Below are 22219 nucleotides of genomic sequence, written 5' to 3' on the forward strand. Positions count from 1 at the left end.
GGGCGTGGCTTGGAGGGGCGGGGCACGGAGCTCCTCCCGCACCCCCCGAATCCCCCGGAACCCTCGAATTCCCCCGGACCCCCCGAAACCCGCAGACACCCCGACCCTCATCTCTACACCCTCCACTGAGAGCTCCCAGTGCCATTCCAGATCCACAGATGCCTCCAGATCCCACCTTGCAAACCCCTAGAGCCACAGAACCCCCAAAATTGAGCCCTCCCACAATGGACCCCCCAAAGGAGATCCCACACGAAGGAGGAAAAACACTCCTCAGGCTTGTCCGTTTTTTTTTTTTTCCTAAAGTTTTATTTTTTTATAGTAATGACATGAGAACAGAAACATTATTTTTCACTTTATTATACAAAAAAAAAAAAAAAAGAGAAAAAAAAAAGGAAAAACAAAAAACCCCAAAAAACTCAAAAAATAAACAAAACAAAACAAAACAAAAAGAACCAAAACCCCAAGCAAACCGGGAAACCGAGGATGTGACCCCCGCGTCCCGCTCAGCCGTACAAATTCCGAGTCGGGATTATTATTATTTTTCTTTTTTTTTTCCTTTTTTTTTTTTTGTCTTTTTTTTAAACCTACAAAAACACTCTTTAAATATTAGAAAAAAAAGATGATTTTTTTTTTTAATCTTTTTTTTTTTTTGGTGTTTTTTTGCCTTTTTTTTTTTTAACGTAATTCACAAGAACTTCCATCTAAAGGATCCCGGGATTTTGTGGCAGTGCCAAAATGCACTCAGGAATTCTCTTGCAGCGCAAACGTCTTTCCCCCCCCCTCCCAAATTGTCGGCGCTGTAAGAATTTTTCTTTTTTATTATTTCATTTTTTTTACCTTTTTTTTTTTTTTTTTTAAACAGAAAAAAAGGTGGGGAGGGGGGAAAAAAAGGTGGGGTTTAATTTTTTTTTTTGTCTTTTTTTTTGTACTAAAAACACATCCACTAAAACACGACAGTGCTGGGTACATTCAGCAGAAAAAAAGGGATGGGGGGGGGGGTTCCCCTTAGGGGATTTTGGGAGGGGCGGCGATTAAAAATTGGGATGAAAATGAAAGGAAAATCCCAAATGGATTGGGGTGAGTGGGAGGGGGAAGCAGAGGGACGGACAGATGGACACTGGGGGGTGGGGGGGGGGGGGTGACACCATCTGGGTTCTCTTGGGGGCCCCGGTCCTGGGGGGACTCGGGGGGATTGTCCGTGCGGGGGCACCCGGCTTCACCCCCTTGCCCCACGTTTGGGGGCAGTTTGCCCAAAATGGTGTTTTGTCAGCCCAAAGTGAGGCAAGGCCAGGGGGTGCTGCCCCCACCTTCCCCTCAGCACTGAGGGGGTCCCCACTGTCTTTGTGGGGGGCTGGATTTGGGGTGCTGAGAGCAGCAAACCTGGGGGGCGTTACAGAGCTGGGGGGGGCAGGGACCCCTCAAAACCCAAAATCTGCAGCATGGCTCCCCCCTGCTGCCCCCACAGCTTTGGGAGAAGAGAAAAATAGCTAAATTACAGCCCTAGAGAGAAACCTCCCCAGACCCCCATCCCCTTCTCTGGGGCTCCCCAAATCCTGTCCCCCAGCCCAGCTCCTCTCCAGGGACAGGATGGGGAGGCAGAAGGAACAAATCCTGAGCCCCCCCAATTAGAGTGGGGGTCTGGGGGGGGGGTCCCCAATGACACTGGGTGGGTTTTTGGGGGGTGGCACGGGGTGGGGACAGAACCCTGCAGGGAGGTGCCGTGGGATTGCTGGTGCTCGTGTCTGCTTAAAAAAAGGGGGGGCCCTGCCAGGCCCCCCATGCACCCACCCCGGTCCCCGCGGCCCCATCCCCTACCCAGGGAGGGGGCATTGACCCCCCCAAAATAAACCCAAACCACACCAAAATTTACAGCATGGCCCGGGGGGGGGGGGGACATGAACTGGGGTTTAACTGGGGCAAAGGGAGATCTGGTCCCCCCCCAGGATTTGGAAGGAAGGGAGAGGAGCAGCTTCACCAGAGACAGGGAGGAAAATGGGGAGGTGGGGGAGGAGGGCAAGGAAAAAAAGGGGGAAAAAGGGGGAAATGAAAAATAAAAGATGGATCTTTCTCATTTTATAAAAAGGAAAAAAAAACCAAAAACAACAACAAAAAAAAAAATAAAATAAAATACAACGGCACAACAACCACCGACAACAGAGCGGGGGGGACCCCGCGCCCCCCCTTGGTCACGCTGAGCCGCCGGCCCCGGGTGGGGGCGGCCCCGGTGCCCCCCCCGCACACGCTCGGTGCCCCCCCCACACACTCACACGTTCACACACGCACCCACACCCCCCACCCCCCCCGGGGACACGCGGGTCACCGTCCCTGTCCTGGCCCCGGCCCCGTCCCTGGCCGGCGCTCCCAAGTGCCGTGGATGTGGAGGTCCCGGGCAGCTCCCGGGGCAGCTTCCAGACTGTACAAGGTTTTTTGGGGGGTGGGGAGGAGCCCCCCAGGATGCTGGGGGTGCGCAGAGCGCAGGGGGGGCTGCGAGGAGGCATTGTCCCATCGGCTGAGTCCTGAGCCCCTCGGCTCGTGCTCCGCGCCCGCTGCTGCAGGGGCTGCGCCGCCAGGGGATTTTTCTTCCCATTTCTGTTTTTTTTTAATTAAAAAAAAGGTGTGTGGGGGGGGTGTTGTTGGTTTGTTTTGTTTTTTGTTTGTTTTTTTTTTTTTTTCCTGTGTGTTTTTCTTCTCTTTCTAGAAAGTCCAGAGCTGGTAGCGAGGGGGTGATGGGGGTAGGGATGGAGAGACACCCCCCTGGAAAGAATGAAATTCCAAAAAAGAAATCGCTTCCCCTCGGGAGTAAAGCGGGGGGCAGGGGTGGGGGGCTCTCTCCTGGCCCCCCAGCCTGGGGGAAGCAGCCCCTGATCCCCCTCCGTAGTGTGAGCTCGGCGGAGGGGTCCCCCCGGCCCCCGCTCCCCGTGCTGGGGGGCAGGAGGAAGAGGAGGAAGGATTTTGAGGGGCTGCAGGGGGGATTTGGGACCGAAACCGAGAAACCAAACGACGTTACAAAGAGCTTGGCCGATCAGTTGGAGTCGGAGTCGGAGGAGTCCCCCGAGGAGGAGGAGGAACTGCTGCTGCCCTCTGAGTCGTTGTCGTCCTCGTCCTCATCATCCTCATCCTCATCATCGTCGTCGTTCTGGGAGGGGGGTGGCAGAGAGCAGGGGGAGGTCAGGGCAGGGTTAGTTATCATCACCTTCTTGTCCCCTGCTCACCCCACAGAGGGAGGGTGTGACCCCCACCCTCCCATTGCTGCCCTGGGGGTCTGGGGGAGGAGGAGGAGGAGGAGGAAGGACACGGGCACGAGCCAGGAGTGAGTTTAGCGAGGGCTCAGCTCTGGGGGAATGTGCCGGAGCAGCGCGCGGGGTCCTGCCCTCACCTCTGCCACTGCCTCGCTACACGATCCCAGGGAGGCTGCCCCACCCGCCTCGGGCCTCAGTTTCCCCCCTCTAAAGCCAGGGAAGGAAGAGGCGAGAGCTGAGACCAGCGAGGGGGTGGAAACACCTCACCTGTGCGGTGGCGAGCACAAGGCACGGACACGGTTTCTGCCCCCAGCGCCATCCAGCATAGGCTGATTGCAGTTGCACCGGTGTAAAGCTTTGACTCTGGTGACTTACTCGGCATTCACACTGGCGCAAACGGAGCCGAGACCAGACTCAGTATCTCCAGCAGGAAAAAGACAGGAGATTGTTCTCTGCTCACCGGGGGCTCTGCACACCCCCCCGCACCTCTGGGGCCCGAGGCTGCTCCTGACTGTGCCCTGCAGCTGCTCCTCCTCGTGCCCTCCCCGGCAGCTCCGGGGGGATCCTGCTCCCCTTCCTCTCCCCACGTCCCCCTGCTGCCCATGGGGGGCTCCTCTGCCATGGATCTATCTGAGCCCCCAGCCCAGGGAGAAGGTGAGGGGGCCCTGTGCCCTCCCCGTGCCACGGCCTCACCTCGTCCCCGTCCTCGCTCTCCTCCTCGCTGCTGGACTCCGAGGAGTCGCCGCCTTCCTCTGACGAGTCACCGTTGTCATCATCGTCATCCTCATCTTCATCGTCATCCTCCTCCTCCTCTTCCTCCTCGTCATCGTCCTCTGACTCCTGCAGGTCAGGAGGGGCTTGGTGAGTTCCCAGACCTCCACACCCATGGGTGCAGCTCCCACCCCACCCCTGACAATCCCCCTTTGGGTTCCTCCGGCCATTGAGCAGATCAGGATTCCCTACCTTGCTGGGAGCCTTTCCCCATTTATACTGAAAAAGGGTCCCTGAGCAGGTACCAGGGTCAAAACCCAACCTGGATGGGCTCTGAGCAGGGATTTGGGGAAAGTTTATGGTCTCAAGGACAGGGCAGGCAGCTGGAAGCACAAAGGATGCCTCAAACAAGGGGTGTGGGTCCCCCCTGACACGTTCCCCAGGGTGGGATGGATGTTGTGACTCACCGACTTGGACTGCATCGTTGGCTTCATCTTGGGGTTGGGACCCCGAATCTTCCCTATGCTTTTGCGTTTCTGAAGGAACAAAAAGAAAAAGCTTTTTAGGGCTCAAGTTCAGCTCCTTCCCAGTGTCCAGCCCAGAGAAAATCCCACTGTGAGATGCCATGGGGACAAATCCCCACTGGAGGGGCCCTCTGGAGTGTGGCACATCCCATCCTCCCCCAGGACTGATCCTGCCCAGTCCCAAGCCCACAGTAACTCCATCCCATTCCCAACCTCCTGGGGATCCCAGCACAGCAGTGCCACACGGATACTCACATTGGAAATGTGCTCCTTGTACGCAGCCCGCTCCTGGGGCGAGAGGCTCTGTGGGGACAGGGACACAGTCAGGGATGGGAGGGCACGGAACAGAAGGGCTTTAGCACAGGGCACAGCCTCCCCATGTATATAACTTTTATCCTTTAAAGTTACAAAATGTCAAAAAATGGTCTGGAGATGCTGGTTGCTGGAGGAGGGGCGGGAACGGAGACCACGCCAAACATCCCCAAAACCAAGGATCATCCCAGTCTCCCACCAGGCATCAGGATCCAGCACCCACCTTGAGCCAGATGTCGAGGTGCACCTTGTACTGTTTCTGCTGCTCCTCTGCCAGTTTTTTGTAGTGGTCCTTCTGGCCCTGGGAGATGCGCTGCCAGCGGCTGCCGATCTCCACCATGCGCTCCTTCAGCGGGAGGTGGTTCAGCTCCCCGTTGGACAGGAGCTCCTGGGAGAACTTCTGGTAACCGTTCCTGCACGGGAGAGCGCAGGGACCGGGCTGGGACAGGGGGCACAGATAGCCAGGTGCCCATAACCCCCAGCCAGCCACACCAGGGTCCAACCCACCCTCCCTCTCCTTCCTCTTCCTCCAGGCCCTTCCCACCAGCACAGCCAAACCCAGTTTTTCACACCCAGGACTCACATTGGGGGTTTCTTCGGCTCTCCCTGGAATTTCATTTTCTTGGTGGAGTTGGTGGAGCACGGAGGGGCCCGCATCTCGCTCAGCTCCCTCTGAGGCACAGGAGAGAGAAAGAGAGGGTCAGGGAGAGGGGCAGTGCTGGCTAAGGGACACGGTGAGGGGCAGGATGGGGCAGAGGCCCACCTCGTATCGCTTCTGATCCTCCGCTGCCTTCTTGATCCACATCAGCTTCTCCTTCTTCTCCATGTTGTTCCAAGTGGCCTCCATGGCCTTCAGTGCTTTGCCCCGGTCGTTCTGTGCGACAGAACCACCACGATGCATCAGGTGCACCCAAAACCCCTGGGACATTGGGGTGCTGCTCCCCCTGGGACCCCCATCCTCTCCACAGCTCCCAGGCCAAACCCAGGTGTGAGAGCCAGAGAAACATTCCTGGGAATTCCTGCTGGTGGGAGTGATGATCCCACCTCCAGCCCCTTTCGCAGCCCTCTCCTCACCTTGAAACGAGCCAGGTAGTCCCCGATGACGCTCTGTTGCCAGATCTCCTCAGCAGTTTTGGGAGACTCGGGCAGCTTCCCACGCTCCTCCTTATCTGAGCCGTGCTTCTTCTCTGACTGGGCCTTCAACGCCGCCTCCCGCGCCTTGTACTTGGCCTGGGCAGGGGGCACAGGGTGAGGGGACATGGCAGGGACACAGCCCCCAACACAGGGGGACATGGCAGAGACACAGCCCCCAGCACAGGGGACATGGGGACATGGCAGAGACACAGCCCCCAGCACAGGGGACATGGCAGTGACACAGCCCCCAGCACAGGGGACATGGGGACATGGCAGGGACACAGCCCCCAGCACAGGGGACATGGCAGGGACACAGCCCCCAGCACAGGGGACATGGCAGGGACACAGGGTGAGGGGACATGGCAGGGGCACAGCCCCCAGCACAGGGGGACATGGGGACATGGCAGGGACACAGCCCCCAGCACAGGGGGACATGGCAGGGACACAGCCCCCAGCACAGGGGGACATGGCAGGGACACAGCCCCCAGCACAGGGGACATGGCAGGGGCACAGGGTGAGGGGACATGGCAGGGGCACAGCCCCCAGCACAGGGGGACATGGCAGGGACACAGGGTGAGGGGACATGGCAGGGACACAGCCTCCAGCACAGGGGACATGGCAGGGGCACAGGGTGAGGGGACATGGCAGGGACACAGCCCCCAGCACAGGGGACATGACAGGGACACAGCCCCCAGCACAGGGGGACATGGCAGGGACACAGCCCCCAGCACAGGGGACATGGCAGGGGCACAGCCCCCAGCACAGGGGGACATGGCAGGGACACAGCCCCCAGCACAGGGGACATGGCAGGGGCACAGGGTGAGGGGACATGGCAGGGACACAGCCCCCAGCACAGGGGACATGGGGACATGGCAGGGACACAGCCCCCAGCACAGGGGGACATGGAGCTCCCCCAGCACAGGGGGACATGGAGCTCCCCCAGCACTGTCCCCACTGACAGCCCCAACCCCATCTTCGGACTCTCCCCATCAGGAAAACCACCAAAGCCTGGTGGGCCCTCTGAGGTTTCTTTATCTGGTGGGTTTTGACCCCCCAGGTGATGAGAGGAGAAGGCACAGCCAGTGCCAACAATGGCACGTGTGTGACAGGTCACTGTGATAATCATGGGGACATTTGTGCCCCGTGGTGCAGGACAAGGACAGGAGCACACCCTGCACTGCCCAAGATGCCCACAGAGCAGTGGAGATGGAGAAGGAGGAGGAATAGAGGGATGGTGATGGTGATGGAGGAGGAATGCAGGGATGGTGATGGAGGAGGAATACAGGGATGGTGATGGAGAAGGAATGCAGGGATGGTGATGGAGAAGGAATGCAGGGATGGTGATGGAGATGGAGGAGGAATACACGGATGGTGATGGAGATGGAGGAGGAATACAGGGATGGTGATAGAGATGGAGAAGGAATAGAGTGCTGGTGATGGAGGACGAATGCAGGGATGGTGATGGAGATGGAGGAGGAATGCAGGGATGGTGATGGAGATGGAGAAGGAATACAGGGATGGTGATGGAGGAGGAATACAGGGATGGTGATGGAGATGGAGGAGGAATACAGGGATGGTGATGGAGATGGAGGAGGAATAGAGGGATGATGATGGTGATGGAGAAGGAATGCAGGGATGGTGATGGAGATGGAGGAGGAATACAGGGATGGTGATGGAGATGGAGGAGGAATACAGGGATGGTGATGGAGATGGAGGAGGAATAGAGGGATGATGATGGTGATGGAGAAGGAATGCAGGGATGGTGATGGAGATGGAGGAGGAATACAGGGATGGTGATGGAGATGGAGAAGGAATGCAGGGATGGTGATGGAGATGGAGAAGGAATGCAGGGATGGTGATGGAGGTGGAGGAGGAATAGAGGGTACCCACCTTCTTCTTCTCGGAGAGGTCGTTCCACATGCGGGCCAGGAGCCGGGTCAGCTCGCTCTCTGACAGCTCCGGCCGCTCCTCCTGCAGCTGCTTCCGCCTCTCCTCCGAGAAGATGAACATGGCTGAGATGGGCCTCTTGGGCTTCTCTGAGCTGGCCTGGGGGCACACACAGGGCTGTGAGGGGTTGGAGCCCATGCAGGGACCACAGCCCCCCCCCAAAGCCCCTTGAGATGCACAACCCCATCCCAAGGCTCTGGCAGGTGCTGCCCCCACCTTGCCGGTCTCTGGTGAGGATTTTTTGGATGCAGGACTCGTCGCCCCTTTCCGGTTGCTGCCCAGCATCTTCTCCTCGCCCAGCACCCGCTGCTGCTCCTCCTCGGGCAGGCTCTGGGTGGCACAGAAGGGGAGATATCGTTAGACAGCCCAGTGCTAATGAGGCCTTGAGGCAATGGGGGAATAGGGATTCTGGGGAAGGGGAATTCATGCACTTGGGTGTCCTGATCCACACCCTGTTCCAGGCAGGACCAGCATCTGGAACTGCACATGTACAGACTGGGGTTCATTCCTGTGCTGTCACCCCCTATTTGGGCAGTGTCCCTCTCCCTCAGCTCAGCCATTTCTCAGGGAAGCAGGTGGGCAGGTGCCTGGGTCCAGGCACACCCCTGGGTTTTCCACCTCGTGGCCCTGCAGCCGCAGCCGGGGCCGCGTCACATCCGCCCGGGGACAGGGACCATGCTGGGGCGGCCTCGGTGCAGCTCCCCCGCCCACGAGGGAAGGAAGTGAGAGGCTGCACAGCCACAGCCACTGAACAGCCTCCCCTGCAGCTCCAGCCCTCTGCTCACCCCAGCTGGGGGCCCACCCTCACCTCCCAGGGCCCAACTGGAAGACGCTGGGTCAGGCATTAGGACAGACAGAAGGTCAAGGCAATGTGCAAGCACCTGCATAGCACCCACAGCTGGGCCCAGACATGTTTTGGGGGAGCAGAGAGGGCAGCTCCCCATTTAATTTCCCCATTCCCAGCTTTGGGATCTCCAGCAGCCAATGGCTGAGCACCCCCTCATCACTCACCTCCAGGAAGCGGAGCAGCTCGATCTCGTAATCTTTCTTTTTCTGGAAGGAGATGGAGACGTGTGGTTACACATTGATCCCTCACTCCATCCCTGCCCCTTGCAGCCTCTGATCCAGCCCCATCCCTTGGCAACAGCACCCTCCACCTGGCCCATCTGTTTGTCCCACACAGGAGACAGGATCAAGGGAGGTGACCGAGGACCTCAGGGAGAATCAGTGATGCAGACCAGCACAGGGACTGAGCAAAGGTGAGAGCTTTGTTTCCAGGGATATTTATAGCCCAGACTCTGCACTGGTGCCCACCTGCCTCTTCCCCTACCTGTCCATCACTCACCTGGTCACACTTTTTGTGGTAGGCGTCCTTTTCTTTCTGGGAGAGCAGCTTCCACTGCTGGCTGCACAGCACCATCCGCTCCGTGCTGGGCACGTCTTTCATGTTGGCCATCAGCTCTGCACAGTACAGGGAGTAGCTATTCCTGAAAAACCCCCAGAGAGACCCAGTGTTAGGGAAAACTTGCCCTTGTGCAGCTGGCTCAGTGCAAAAAACCTCCCCAAAACCCCCCAGCTAGGTTGCACCAGGCAAGGAAGTGAAGTGCCTGTCTTTTATGGCAGCTGGGTGCTGGATCACCCCCTAAAAGCCAGAGTATCACTGTAAACCTCACTCAGATTCTCCCCAAAATGTCTATTTGATGTATATTTAAGGACTGGTTTAAAGAGATCATCTTTAAGTCTGGAAAAGCCCTCTAAGATCATTAGTCCAACCATGAACTAACACTGCCAAGGCCACCACTAAACCATGTCCTCAAGTGCCACATCCACACTTTTTGAACCCTTCCAGTGATGGTGACTCCACCACTGCCCTGGGCAGTCTGTTCCCAGGCTTGTCCATGAAAAATGTGTCCTACAAACCCCAGGTAACCCCTCTGTGTCTGTGTCCCCAGGAGCTATCTGGGCTCCCCAAGCCCAGCAGAGCCCAGTTTCCTCTCTGGCAAGAACCAGCACCCCACAGGCCGTGGCTCCAGCAGGGACAGGACTCACGGGGGAGGTTTTGTGGGTCGTCCATCGAACTTGTCCTTGAGCTGCCTCTCGGCCTTGGTGAGGGTGGAGCGGGTGATTCCCTCCTCGCTGATGTTCAGCTCCGGGTGCTTCTGGATGTAATCCCGCATGATCTCCTGTGGGAACGGAGAGCGGTCAGAGGGGCTGCCACCCCCGCTGCCAGGCCCGGAGGAGGAGGAGAGAGAAGCCAACCATTGCCCTGATCCTGTGCCCTGGGATGCTGCTGCCTGCCTCGCACACGGCTGGAGAGGCAGGGCTCACACTCACTAGGGACCTGCCAGGACCTGCCTGATCCCCACGCTGCCTATTGGGAGAGGCCTTGCAGGGCTGGGATGCAGAGAGGCTCAGAGTGAATGTTGGGACCAGTGTGGAGGGGACCGGGTGAGGCTGCTCCCTACCTCGTACTCCTTCCGCTGTTCCAGGGCCTTATGAATCCATTTCAGCCTCTTTTTATCCGAGAGTTGAGACCACTGCTTGCCCAGCGACTCTTTCACCTCCTTCGTGGTGGCCTGAAAACCCAAAGCCAGAGGTGAGGGCAGAGGGGTAAAATCCAAAAAAAAAAGAGGGATGAAAAAATATGAAAAAATGGCAGAAAAATGGCAAAAAAAATGGCGTGGCCTGCTGGGGCCTGACAGCAGCCAGCATGGGGCGGCTGGGAGCCGTGGGGCTGTGTGGGAGTGGGGGGCATGGCCAGAGGTGATGTCTGTGCTGGAATCCTTTCCTTTTCCTGCCCTGACTCAGGCTGTGGTCACCCCTTCCTGGCAAAAAGTGAGGGCTGGATCCCTGAGCCTCTTCCAGGTGTGTAGAGCCCCTCCTTACCTGGGTCCAGGCTCCGGGAGCTGCTAGCGGTGTCTCCTCCATCCCGACCCCCTGAAATGCTTCTCTCCCTTCCCCCTCCTGCCCCAGCAGCGGGGTCCAGGACCCCCCAGCACACTCACACTCGCACTCACTCCCACCCACCGTACTCACATCTGGACGCACTTTCAAGTAGATCTTCTTCTCGTGGTTGTACCACAGCTGCTGGGGGGTCTTGGGCTTCTCGGGGACGTCGGATTTCTTGGCGTTCTGGATGAGATCCGGGTGGTCTTCCCTTCAGCAGGAGGGCAGGTGGGGAAGGGAGAGCGTCAGGGAGGTGGCAGTGGCAAGGAGAGCACCCCTAAACCTCATTGCAGGGCAGAGCCTCCATGGGCTCAGGTGCTGGGGGGGTCCCCAAAAAGAGCAGGAGGGTTTTAGGACAGATTTAAGTTCATCCCTCCTTGGGGAGCATTGGCTACAGCTTGGCTCCAACCCTGAAGCAGCAGCAGGTCATTGGGAATGCCAGGATCCACCTGGATCACAGCAATCACATCCAAAGGGAAGGTCTGGAGTGACTGGGGGGACACTTCAGCTTTTATTAGTGCTGTCCCCACCTCACAGACCCTGACCCCCAGAGCAGGGCTGGTTTCTCATCCAGTCTCCCAGCTGGAGGGCTGCTCTCAGACACCTTTTCCTTGCTCTCTTTTTGCTGAATTTCCCCCTTCTCTTCAAGCCAAAAGCCCATCCGTGGGCTCTATGAGCTATGCACAGGAGGGCAATCTGGATCTGCCTGAAGGGGCCTGGGGAAATATGGGGAGGGGGGCTGCCTGCTCACCTGAACCTCGCCAAGTTCCTCTCAAACTCCTGCTTCTCTCGCTGGAAGTCCTGGATATATTTCATCTGGGGACACAAAGCCACCACAGAGGTGGAGAGGGACGTCAGCACCAGGAACAGGCAGGAAGACACATCCCTATTTACCTGGCTGGGCATCCCACCACCCCAAGAGGGACTCAGGGGCTCTCCAGCCCATGGAATGGTCCTGCAGAGGGTTTCCAGTCTGCCTGAGACTCAGCAGCTGGCATTTCCCCTCTCTGTGTACCCCAGCAGCCCTGGGAAAGGGCACAGCAGGACCTTGTGCCCTGCACTTTTCCTGGACACCCCAGAGTTAAAGCTGGGCACCCCAAAGCCCTGCCCAGGCTCTGGCATCTCCAGGTGGGCACATCTCTGCTCCCAGCCTCTCCCAGGGCCTGTCCCTGTGTCCCTCACCCGGACAGGGTGGCACAGTGGGGCGTGTGCCTTAACCCCTTTAAACACAGACCCACCCAGTGGCAAAGCCACCATCCAGGTCCGTCAGGAAGAGACGGACCAACGGACAGACCCAACCGGCCTCCACCCCAGGGATCCTGGGAACCAGGACAGGAAAAGCCAAGGAAGTCTTACAGGTCTGACAGGACTAAAGGAACATCTGGCTTCTCCTGTCGAGAGCTGCATTGAGCCCTCACCAGGCAGAGCTTGGGCTCTGCTGGTTTTACTGGAAGAGCTGAGCAGAGCCCAGCACAGAGAGGCCCATGGTGGGAAGGGGCTTGCTGACCCCTCCCTCACCTCCCCCATACCTTTTTCTTCTCGGGAAGCTCCTTGTATTTTTTGGACAGGATCTTGGTGAGATCCAGGTTGCTCATTTCGGGGTGCAGCTTGGCGTATTTGGCTCGCTTCTCCATGAAGAAGCGGAAATAGGGAGTCAGGGGCTTCTTGGGGAAGTCGGGGTGTTTCTGGGGAGACAGCAGAGTGGAGGACACTGAGCATGGAGCTGGCAGCACCACTGGGACACAGCCTAACCCATGGCTCCCCAGACCTGGGGGCTGCCTCCATCCAGCCCTGCTGGTCATCCAGGCAGGCAAGGAGGGGGAAACTGCTGGGAATGAGGGCTCCCCAAGGAACTACAGCATCCCATGGCTGGGAGCCTGGGGAGCAGCCTCCAGCCATCCAGAGCTGCCAGCACAGAGCAAGAGGGGACACTGGGGCAGGAGGAGGGGATGGAACCCAGCTCCCAGGGATGCACCCGGCAGGCCAGGAATAGGACAGCAGCTCCCAGCCCCTCTGGAGCTAAACTTGGATGCAGGCTGCCAGCAGTACAGCCAGCCATATTAAATGTACCCAGGAGTTGGCCCAGGCCCAGAGCCACGGCCTCCAGAGCCTTGGGCAGCCGGACACTGGGATTAGGGGCACTGAGGTGCCTGCAGGGGCTCCCACGGTGGGGCCACATGGATCTGAGGTGCCACAGGAATGACAGGACCACATCTTGGGGAAGTGTGGGGTCACCATTTAGAGGCTGAGCCTAATTCCTGCCCAATACCTTGAGCTTTTTGCCTTTGTAAGGATTCTTCACGTGCTCTTCAGCGTCCATAATGAGCTCTGTGAGGGTCCGGAATTTCCTCACCTGTGCAGGAAATGAAGAGATAAAGATTTGAATAGGGGGCAGGGCAGATTCCCAGCATAGCAGAAAGGCCACTGGGTTTTGTAATGCCACCCCAAAGATGACTGATCCCAGCCCCTCTGAGGGGGTCACAGGATGGTGCCAGCACCAAGGGCCGAGGGCTCTGGGCACTCAATCTGGACAATTGCAACAGCCCCAGGAATGTCAGTAGGACACTCAGACCCTGCCACGATGCCCCCAGAAAGCCCCATAAGGTGTCAATTACCTCATTAGAGATCTCCATCCACTTCATCTTGCACATCTCCCCTGAGAAGTCCTTGAAAGCCACTTTTTCCCAATCTAGGTGGGACTCGGTGGTTTTGAACTTGCTCCCGTCGTTGGAGGGCAGGTTATTCTTCATGCACTCCAGGAGGGTTAGCATGTCCTCCTGTGACCAGCGGTCTGAGCAGTGAGAAACAGGATCAGGCAGGGGCAGGAAGCCTTTTCCCTTCCCTTCCCTTCCCTTCCCTTCCCTTCCCTTCCCTTCCCTTCCCTTCCCTTCCCTTCCCTTCCCTTCCCTTCCCTTCCCTTCCCAGGGACTACAGCTCCCGGCGTGCCGCTCCGGACCGCACGCCAGGACACGTAATCTCCACATGCTGCCTCTGGAGATTAAAGATCAAAGGGACGTGGCTGTTTCCATCACCCTCGAGCAACTCTCTACGGGCCAAAACAATCTGGGCAAAGCTAGAAATTCCACTCGGTGCAAACCAGAGAGACTCGCTCATCGCAGAGAACCATCAGATAAGGGATGGCTCTGCTGCACAGGAGCAGAGGGCTCTTTCATACCCCTAACATGGGAGCAATGAGCTCTCCAGCCAAGCAGGAATCAGGAAAACCCACTTTCTAAGTGGATGTGTCCAGAGCAACTGGAAAACCTCAGCGTTGCTTTTCCTGCACCTCAGGCAGCTTTGTGATCACCTGGGCCCAGCTCCACCGTGACCTCTGCCAAGGTCAAAGCTCCCAGATCACAAAGTGGGGGGGGGCAGAGCCCAGCACTGCCCTCCTGTCTCACAGAGGGGTCTCTGACAGTGCAGGGTGATGTTCATGTCACCCCAACATCCCCCAAACTGCTGGGAGGAGCATCCCCAGCTCCCATAGGAACACGCTACTGGAATGGTGGGATGGGCACGTGGCAAAGCCGGAGAGCCTGGAGCAGCCTGGAGGCCAGGAGAGGCAGCAGCACCGTGCTGGGACAGGATATCCCAGCCCTGAACACCTCATCCTGCCCCAACCTTGGGGCTGCTTCCTTGCCAGGGGAATTCCTCCCTGCTCCGAGCTTCCAGGCCAGCAGGGGAGCACAGCCCAGGGCGCTCTGCAAACATGGGTGGCCCTGGGGAATGCAGCGGGGCCTGGGAGCGGAAGGAAAATTCCCTGGGGATGGGCTGGAGGCGGAGCAGAGCCCGGAGCCGCCCGCCCACACAGCCCCGGCTGCCTCAGCCCGGATGGGCACATGGGCACCGGGGTTCCCGCAGCACAGCATGGCATTCCCTGCCTCACACCTCTGCCAGGTGAAGGCCGAGGTGTTTGGGGACATGCAGCCCCCCAGAGATGGGGACAGGGTGGCTCGCCATGGATCTGAGTGGAGCATCTCTGCCTGCATCTCCAGGAATGAAAGCAAGCTCCCAGAAATATCCAGCAGCACTGATTTCTCCAGCTGCAGCTCTCCTTCCACTCAAGACTCAACATGAGGAAAAACACCTCCACCTCCTGCCCTTGCAGGGGTCTGGGGAAGGACAATTCCCCTGGATTCCCAAATCCAAGCAAGGGATGTTAAAGGACATATGGCACCTGGAGAAGGGAGCATAGCCAGGACATGACCCCCTCATCCTATTTCCCCTGATGGACCTGCCTGGTTGGGGGTCAAGGCAGGAATAGTTTAGGATCCAGCTGGTCCCTTGAGTGACCTCATTAGGAATTAATAAGGAGGGAGAAGACAGAAAAAGCCCCCCTGGAAAGCCTGGTGGCTTCGGGTGTGTCCCCATGCTCATGGCTTCATCCCAAAACACCATGAGGAGGCAAAAGAGATGGGAAACTCCCATTCCCTACAGAGCTGGGGGAGATCAGAGCTGAGGGAGGGAGAACACAGCCCCAAATTCTGTCTTCCTGTTTTTCCCGTCCACTTTCCAAGCCTCCCAGGCAAGGACCAATGAGGCAGAACAGGGCTGGGAAGCTGGTGCCAACTTTACTTGCAGAAATCAGAAGGAATTACCAAAAGCAGCAAAGCCACAAAATTCCAGAGGGGATGGAGAAGGGGATGAGACACCCCCCCAAACCTGCCCCCATCAAGCCCCGTGCCTCAGTTTCCCCCTCAAATCCAGAAACACCCGGAGACCTTTGGCCCCGTGTGAACCCTCCACTGGCACACAGCCGGAACAACCACATCCCAAAGGAAAACATTAAAAACCAGTGGAAACATCCCAAAATCCCCGCTGGCAGCAGCGTGGGGACAACAGGACCCCCACACTCAGCCCTCCATCCCCATCCCTCAACCTGGGGCACGCTGAGGAACGCTGGAATTGCGGCGCTCACCCAGCAGGATGAATGGGGCTGTCTGTGCCCTGGGACCGATTTATCCCGGCTCTCCTGGCACCGGCCGGGCCGGGTCTATATTAGGAAAGCTGCCCCGGTGTAATTAAATCCATCTCAAGTCCCGGAGAAGGACACGTGCTCGGCCGGGTTCGCTCGAGGCAACAACCCCGACTGCAGCAGGGACGGAGGAAAACGGGGGGACCCGGCAGGTGTGAGGGGCTGGACGGCGCTCCACAGGTCTGGGGGAGCCAGGGGGTTTTTAAGGGGTGGAGTGGCAGAGCCCTGCGAGCTGCCCTAAACAAACATCTCTCTTGTTTCCCTTGTTTTCCTGCCCCTTTTCCAATAAAAGCTGAAGCTCTGATGTCATGCTGGGGTCTGGAAGCCGGAGGCCCAAGGTAACGGCTCGGCTTTTAATGCAGCCCAGATGTGAGCAGGGAGGGCAGCACCTCTGTGCCAGCCCCCCCTTCCCAATCCCCCCCAGGAGCATCCCAGTGCCAAGGGGCTGCTGGTGCACTGGCGCGTGAATCCGTGTGCTTGTACACGTGTGTGTGTGTTCCCCAGGGGGGATCAGAACTCGGAGAGGCAGATTCCCCCCCACCTCACCCTGCTGGCAGCCGGGATCACAGATCCTCCATCCCTCCTCCCTCTCCATCCCTCCTCCTCTGCCATCCCTCTGAGAAAACGGCCGCTCTGAGGTTTATTTATTATTATTTTTAAGCGTGGCAGCAGCATTTCTCTGGGAGCACATGCTGGGGGAGCTCACCTTGGTTTTTGGGAGCTGTCATTTCCAGGTCTGCAGGGCACTCAGCTTCGCCGTTCATCCTCCACCTGCCTGTGCCCAGCACGGTCCCGCCGGCTCCCTCCTCACCCTCTTCCCGAAATCACTCCCGCACGGCTCTGCAAGGAAAAGGAGAACCCTGCTAGGCATCCCCACCGTGATGGGGGGACCCCAGCTCCTAACGGGGAGTGGGGGAAACGTGACCCACCCATCCTCTCCATTCCCAATGAATGAGTGCAGGAATATCCCCTCCCACCCATCCCTGTGGGGTCTGGGGAGAGCTCCAGCATGGGGGATCCTCCGTGGTGATGTGACCCCCACGTTGGGCAGGGGAGGAGAAAAGGGGTGTGTGGGGGTTTGTCCCCAAGGTGGGGAAAAGGATCTGAGAGGGATCCCAATAAATCCCAGAGGAGACACGTTCAAGGTGGCTCCCTGGGGTGGGTGGGATCCAAAAACCTGGGATCAAGAGAATCTGAGGCAAGAGGGCTCCAAGGGATCTCCTGTAAGGGGGTTCACTCCCCCCACTACAAAATGGGGGTTTCAAAGGAAGGCCCACCACAGATCTAGCAAAATCCTCCCCAGAGATGGAGACATGCCTGGAGAAGAGAGGGGTCCCCCAGATCCAAGGGAGCTGGAGGGGGGCATTTGGGGACCTCGGGGGGATTCAGGGGTCTCCCAAGGGAAGAGAACAAGTTGGAGGAAAGTATTTCAACAGGGGGGGCTCCAGGGGAAGGATGCCCTCAGACCCCATTAGGAAGCATCTTATGTCTCCATGGGGAAGGATAACCTAGGGAGGGAGACCCCAAAACTTGGTTGGGGGGGTGGCACAACAGTAGCCTGGGGGGATCCCCACGGGGGATTCCACTGGGGGAGCCCCTGGAGGGCAGAGCGGGCAGGAGGCCTCAGGGGGATCCCCTGAGGGACAGGCCGCAGGCCTGGGGGGCAGAGCAGGCCCAGGCCTGGGGACGGGCTGGGCCTGGGGGACCCCGGGGCAATCCAGGCTTGTGGGGGCCCTGGGGAGGGGGTCCAGGGGCTTCGGGCAGAGCCGGGCCCTGGGTCTGAGGGAGGAGCACCCTGGGACGGCCCAGGGGTGCAGAAAGCCCGGCAGGATCCGGGATGGCCCCGGGGGAGACGAGCTGCCGGAGGGGAATGCGGGAGCACTGCGGGGTGCAGGCCCCACCAGGCCCGGAGGCCGGGCCAGCCCCGGGGGGACCGAATGTGGGACCCCCTGAGGGAGATCCGGCCTGGGGGATCACCTGGGGCGGGTGAGGGGCGCACAGACCCCTCCAGCGTGGGACCGAGGATCGCCCGGGGCGGGATGAGCCCTGACGGGATGGGGGGAACCGCTCCAGCCTTGGATCAACCCCCGCGGGGGGCGGACCTAGGACCACCCCCGGGGCCGGCCGAGGGATCGCCGCGGGGTGGGATCAAGCCCGGCCCCCGGGCGGTGTGAACGCGGGGATCGCCCCGGGCTGCGAGCGGGGGATCGCAACCGGGGGGGGACGCGTGGGGGTGTCGCGAAAGGCGGGATCGCGACAGGGGGAGGGATCCGTGGGATCATGGCGGGGCGGGGCGGTGCGCGCGCACCGGGATCCCCGGGGGGCGCGCGGGGAGGGGGTGCGGGATCCCCCCGCGGGGGAGCCGGGGGGGGACCGGATCCCGCGCCCGGAGGGGGGGAGGAGGAGGAGGAGGAGGAGGCGGGGGAGGAAGGGGCCGGGCCGGCGGGCGGAGGCGGGGAGCCCGCACATGCCCTGCGCCGCCGGCCAGCTCCAGTCTCCTCCTCCAGCAGGCAGCAGGAACCGGGTGGGACCGAGCGCGGGCGGCCCCGGCGGCGCCTCCCCCGCCCCCGGTTCCCACCCGGGCGCCAGCGAGCTGAGCCCCCCCCCCTTTTTTTTCTTTCCCTCCAACAACACCCGGGCAGACAATGGAAGGCGAGTTCGGGGGGCCGGGGGTGCGGAGAGGGGCCGGGGGAACGCGGAGCGCTCCCCCGGCCCCTCTCCGCACCCCCGGCCCCCCGGAGCGATGCGATGCGCTGCTTCATCCCCCCCTCACCGCATCCCCCCCCGCATCCCCCCATCGTTACCGGCCGCTCTCCGCCGCGGCACACAATGGCCGGGCTGCGCCCGCCTCCGCCCGCCGCTCCTTCCCCTCCACCCGCGGTTATAAAGCCGAGACAAACCCACCTCTCCGGGCTGCTGAGGGGGAGGAGGAGGAGGAGGAGGTGGTGGTGGAAGAAGGAGGGAGGAGGTTGGAGGGGGGGGGGGTGTGGGGGGGAGCTCTAACCGAGCCGCCGCAGCCCCAACCCCGCCGCCGGAGCCGCTGGGGGAAGAAGAAGAAGAAGGAGAAGGAGAAGAAGGAGGAGGAGGAGGAGGAGGGGGAAGGGGGGGCGGGGATGCCCGGCTGGGGGCGGCCGGGCAGCTGCAGCGAGCCGGGCGAGGGCAGCGCGACCTCCCCGCACCGACCCCCGGGGAGCGGCTCCTACCCGATCCTCCCCCCCTCTCTTTTTCCCCACCGCCGCCCCCTCCTCGCTTTTCCTTTCCTCGTTTTTCCTTTCCTTTCCTCCCTTTCTTACCCCCCTCTTTTCTCTCCGCGACCCCTCCTCGAGCCCGCAAACACCCACCCACCCAGCGGGGGACTGGAGCCCCGCTCCCGGTCCGGAGGGAAGAAAGGAAGGGAAGGGGGGTGAAAGGCGGAAAAAAAAAAAAAAAAGAGGGAGAGAAAAAAAAATATAGATAAAAAGAAAATAAGGAGAAAAAAGGGATAAAGAGGGGATAGAGCGAGGATAAGGGGAGATGAAGCGCGGGGGGGGTCGGCCGAGCCCCGGCACGCACCGGCGGAGCGCGGCGCCCAGCTCCCGCCGCGGCGCGGGACTCACCCGGGCTCGGGAAAAACAAGCGGGCAGCGCTGGAAGCCTGCCCCCGAAATCCAGCTGCGGCACCGGGGAGGAGGGAGGGAAGGCGAGCGGGAAGGAGGGAGGGAGCGAGGAGGAGGAGAGGGAAGGGAAGGGAAAAAGGAGGGAGAGAAGGGGGGGGCACACCGGGGCCGCCGAGCCGGGCGCTGCCCCCCGCCCCGAGCCCCAGCGCGGTGCCCCCCGCGGGCGGGCGAGGCGGGCGAGCCCCGGCGGTGGCGGCTTCCTGCCCGCGGGGCCTGCGCGAAACCAGCCTTTCTAAAAAAAAAAAAAAAAATATTCTCTCTTTTATATTTATCTATCTATCTCTCTCTCTCTAAAAAAAAAAAATCGCTCCGGTGGGCGCGACCCCCTCCCCGTTCCCGTCGGAGCGGCGGCGGAGCGCCTTACCGAGCCCGGAGCGCGGCGGTGGCGGCGGCGGCAGCGGGAGCCCGGGGAGGAACAAAGCGCCTCCTCCAGCCCCGCCGGCGGAGCGGCGCGGCGGCGAATGGCGAGCCCGGGCGGCGGGCACGGCGCGGCGCGGCGGGGCACGGCGGCGGCGGCTCCCCCGGCGCGGGCACGTACCGGCGGGGCCGCCGCTTTGGGGGGCGGCGGGGGCTCGGGGCTCGCTCGGCGGGGCCGGGGCGGGGGAGCGGCGGTTGAACGGCGGCCAGCTCTGCAGCGCTGGCCCCGGGCGTGGACGCGCTCCAGTCCCCGCAGAGACGATCGCGCTTTCCCCCGCCTCCATGGCGCTGCGTTCGCTCTTCCAATCAGCCGGGCTGAGCGCGCCGGGATCCGCCGGGATCTCCCCGCCAGCCCCGCCGCCCCGCCGCCGCTTTCCGCCGGGTTTTTTATTGCTCTTTGCTTTTGCAACACTGTGGTGAGAAGAAAAAGAGGAGGAGGAGGAGGAGGAAGGAGAAGAGGAGGGAAAGGAGGGGGGGGTGGGGTGGGGGGGGGGAAGGGAGGAAGAAAAAAAAAAAAAATCTCCTTACATGTGCAACAATCCTCGGCCGGCGTTTGCATAAAGAAAAAAAATAAAAAAATAGGGGGGAAAAAAGATAAATGAGGGAAAAAAAAAAATAAAGGGGGGGGAAGCGGGAAGGGGAAGGGGGGGGAGCCGAGCCGGGCCCCCACGGCACGGCGGGGCCGCGCTCCTGCCCGCCCCGCGGCCCCGGGACACGGCGGCGGGGGGGGCTCTGCCCGGCGGGGCGGGCGAGGGGCAGCTTCCTCCCCTCCTCCCTCCCTCCGCTCCCTTTCTCTCCTCTCCTCTCCTCTCCCTCTCTCTCTCTCTCTCTCTCTTAATTTTTTTTAATGGAATTTCTCCAACTCCACCTTTGTTGTGCTGGGCGTCATTCCCCGCAGCCAATCCCGGCCGGGCAGCGCCTGCACATTCCCGGCCATCCCGGCTGCCGCCACAGTACGGGCCATCCCGGGCTGCTTCCGTGCCACCGGCCGGCCCGGCGGCCTCCGCGGTGCCGAGCACCTCCGCGGGTACCGGCTGCTTCCGTAGCACCGGGCCCGGCTTCCTGCACGGTACCGGCAGCTCCCGTAGCAGCGGATGCCGCCGCGGCACCGAGCAGCTCGGCTGGCCGGGCCTCCCCGGCTGCTCCCGGCGCTCCGGGCGGCTCCGGTTACCGGGCACGGCCGCTCCAGGCCCGGCCCTGGCGTGCTCCGGGCGGCTCCGGCCGTGGCGCTGCTCCGGGCCCGGCCGGCTCCGGCAGCACCGGGGACACCGGCACGGCCCCGCCGGGGATGCGGGACGGGCACTGGGAACGTGCGGTTACCCGGCTCGGTGGGCTGCGCGCATCTCCGGGCTGACCGCGTGGGGATGGCTGAAAACTGTTTATATAGAAATATAATATAAAAAATATAATAATCCCTAACTGTGGGTAACATACACACACCAGGCTCGGTGGGCTGCGCGCATCTCCCGGCATGGCCGGAATCTGGGGGCTTTCACGCCTGTTTATATAGAAATATAATAAATATAATAATTTCTAAATGTGGGTAACACACACACCCGGCTCGGTGGGCTGCGCGCATCTCCGGGCTGACCGCGTGGGGATGGCTGAAAACTGTTTATATAGAAATATAATATAAAAAATATAATAATCCCTAAATGTGGGTAACATACACACACCAGGCTCGGCGGGCTGCGCGCATCTCCCGGCATGGCCGGAATCTGGGGGCTTTCACGCCTGTTTATATAGAAATATAATAAATATAATAATTTCTAAATGTGGGTAACACACACACACCCGGATGGGCTGCGCGCATCTCCCCGGCTGACCGCATGGGGATGGCCGAAATCCGGGGGGTTTTCACGCCTGTTTATATAGAAATATACTATAATAAATATAATAATCCCTAAATGTGGGTAATACACACACACCCCCGGCTGGTTTGGGGTGCGGGGGCAGTGCCTGGCTGTGCAAGTGGATTATTTTGGCTTTTTCCGAAGGGAAGGATCAGGCGGAGGGAGGGACAGGCGGACAGCCGGCTCCTCCGCCACGTCCTGCCCGAGCTGTGCCAAGCCCGGCCAGGCAGCACTGGCGCCGGGTGGTTAATCCCTCCTGCGAGAGCTTAAAAATAAAAATATATGTATTAATTCTGCGTGGAAAAGGGCCTGGCCTGGGGTGGATCCCTGAATTTCAGGAATTGTTGCTATTTCGCAAGAGGGAAAAATTATAAAAGTAAAAAAAAAAAAAAGGTAAACAAAAAAAACCCAACATAAAATATTTAGAGCAAATCAGGCCCAACATGTGAAAATTGACATTTAGAATTTTTCAGGGTTTTTTAAAAATCAATGGGAGTTGTCAAGTG

At 59.9% G+C, this 22219-nt stretch overlaps 1 protein-coding gene across 13 annotated transcripts; it reads right to left on the reverse strand.

The window, feature by feature from the left end:
* Positions 1 to 491: 491 nt before the first annotated feature.
* On the reverse strand, positions 492 to 20634 carry UBTF (upstream binding transcription factor). Of its 13 annotated transcripts, XM_074557409.1 has the most exons (22): positions 20389 to 20634; positions 19982 to 20271; positions 16495 to 16628; positions 13429 to 13604; positions 13083 to 13166; positions 12343 to 12498; positions 11565 to 11629; positions 10895 to 11024; positions 10333 to 10443; positions 9917 to 10050; positions 9213 to 9354; positions 8879 to 8920; positions 8084 to 8197; positions 7811 to 7966; positions 5861 to 6016; positions 5550 to 5660; positions 5370 to 5458; positions 5010 to 5199; positions 4730 to 4777; positions 4418 to 4486; positions 3933 to 4079; positions 3208 to 3626 (listed from the first exon to the last, which is right to left on the reverse strand). In XM_074557409.1, exons 3-22 carry the CDS (start codon positions 16550 to 16552, stop codon positions 3447 to 3449), a joined length of 2358 nt encoding a protein of 785 aa, XP_074413510.1. In that variant the 5' UTR covers positions 16553 to 16628; positions 19982 to 20271; positions 20389 to 20634; the 3' UTR covers positions 3208 to 3446. The 13 variants fall into 13 exon arrangements, with proteins under 13 accessions (XP_074413513.1, XP_074413512.1, XP_074413517.1 ...); XM_074557412.1 differs by lacking the exons at positions 3208 to 3626; positions 19982 to 20271; positions 20389 to 20634 and adding exons at positions 492 to 3136; positions 19808 to 19968 and having other exon boundaries at positions 10904 to 11024; XM_074557411.1 differs by lacking the exons at positions 3208 to 3626; positions 19982 to 20271; positions 20389 to 20634 and adding exons at positions 492 to 3136; positions 19808 to 19968.
* Between the last annotated feature and the right edge of the window lie 1585 nt (positions 20635 to 22219).

This window comes from Zonotrichia albicollis, chromosome 23 (genome assembly GCF_047830755.1).
Source record: "Zonotrichia albicollis isolate bZonAlb1 chromosome 23, bZonAlb1.hap1, whole genome shotgun sequence".
NCBI lineage: Eukaryota > Metazoa > Chordata > Aves > Passeriformes > Passerellidae > Zonotrichia > Zonotrichia albicollis.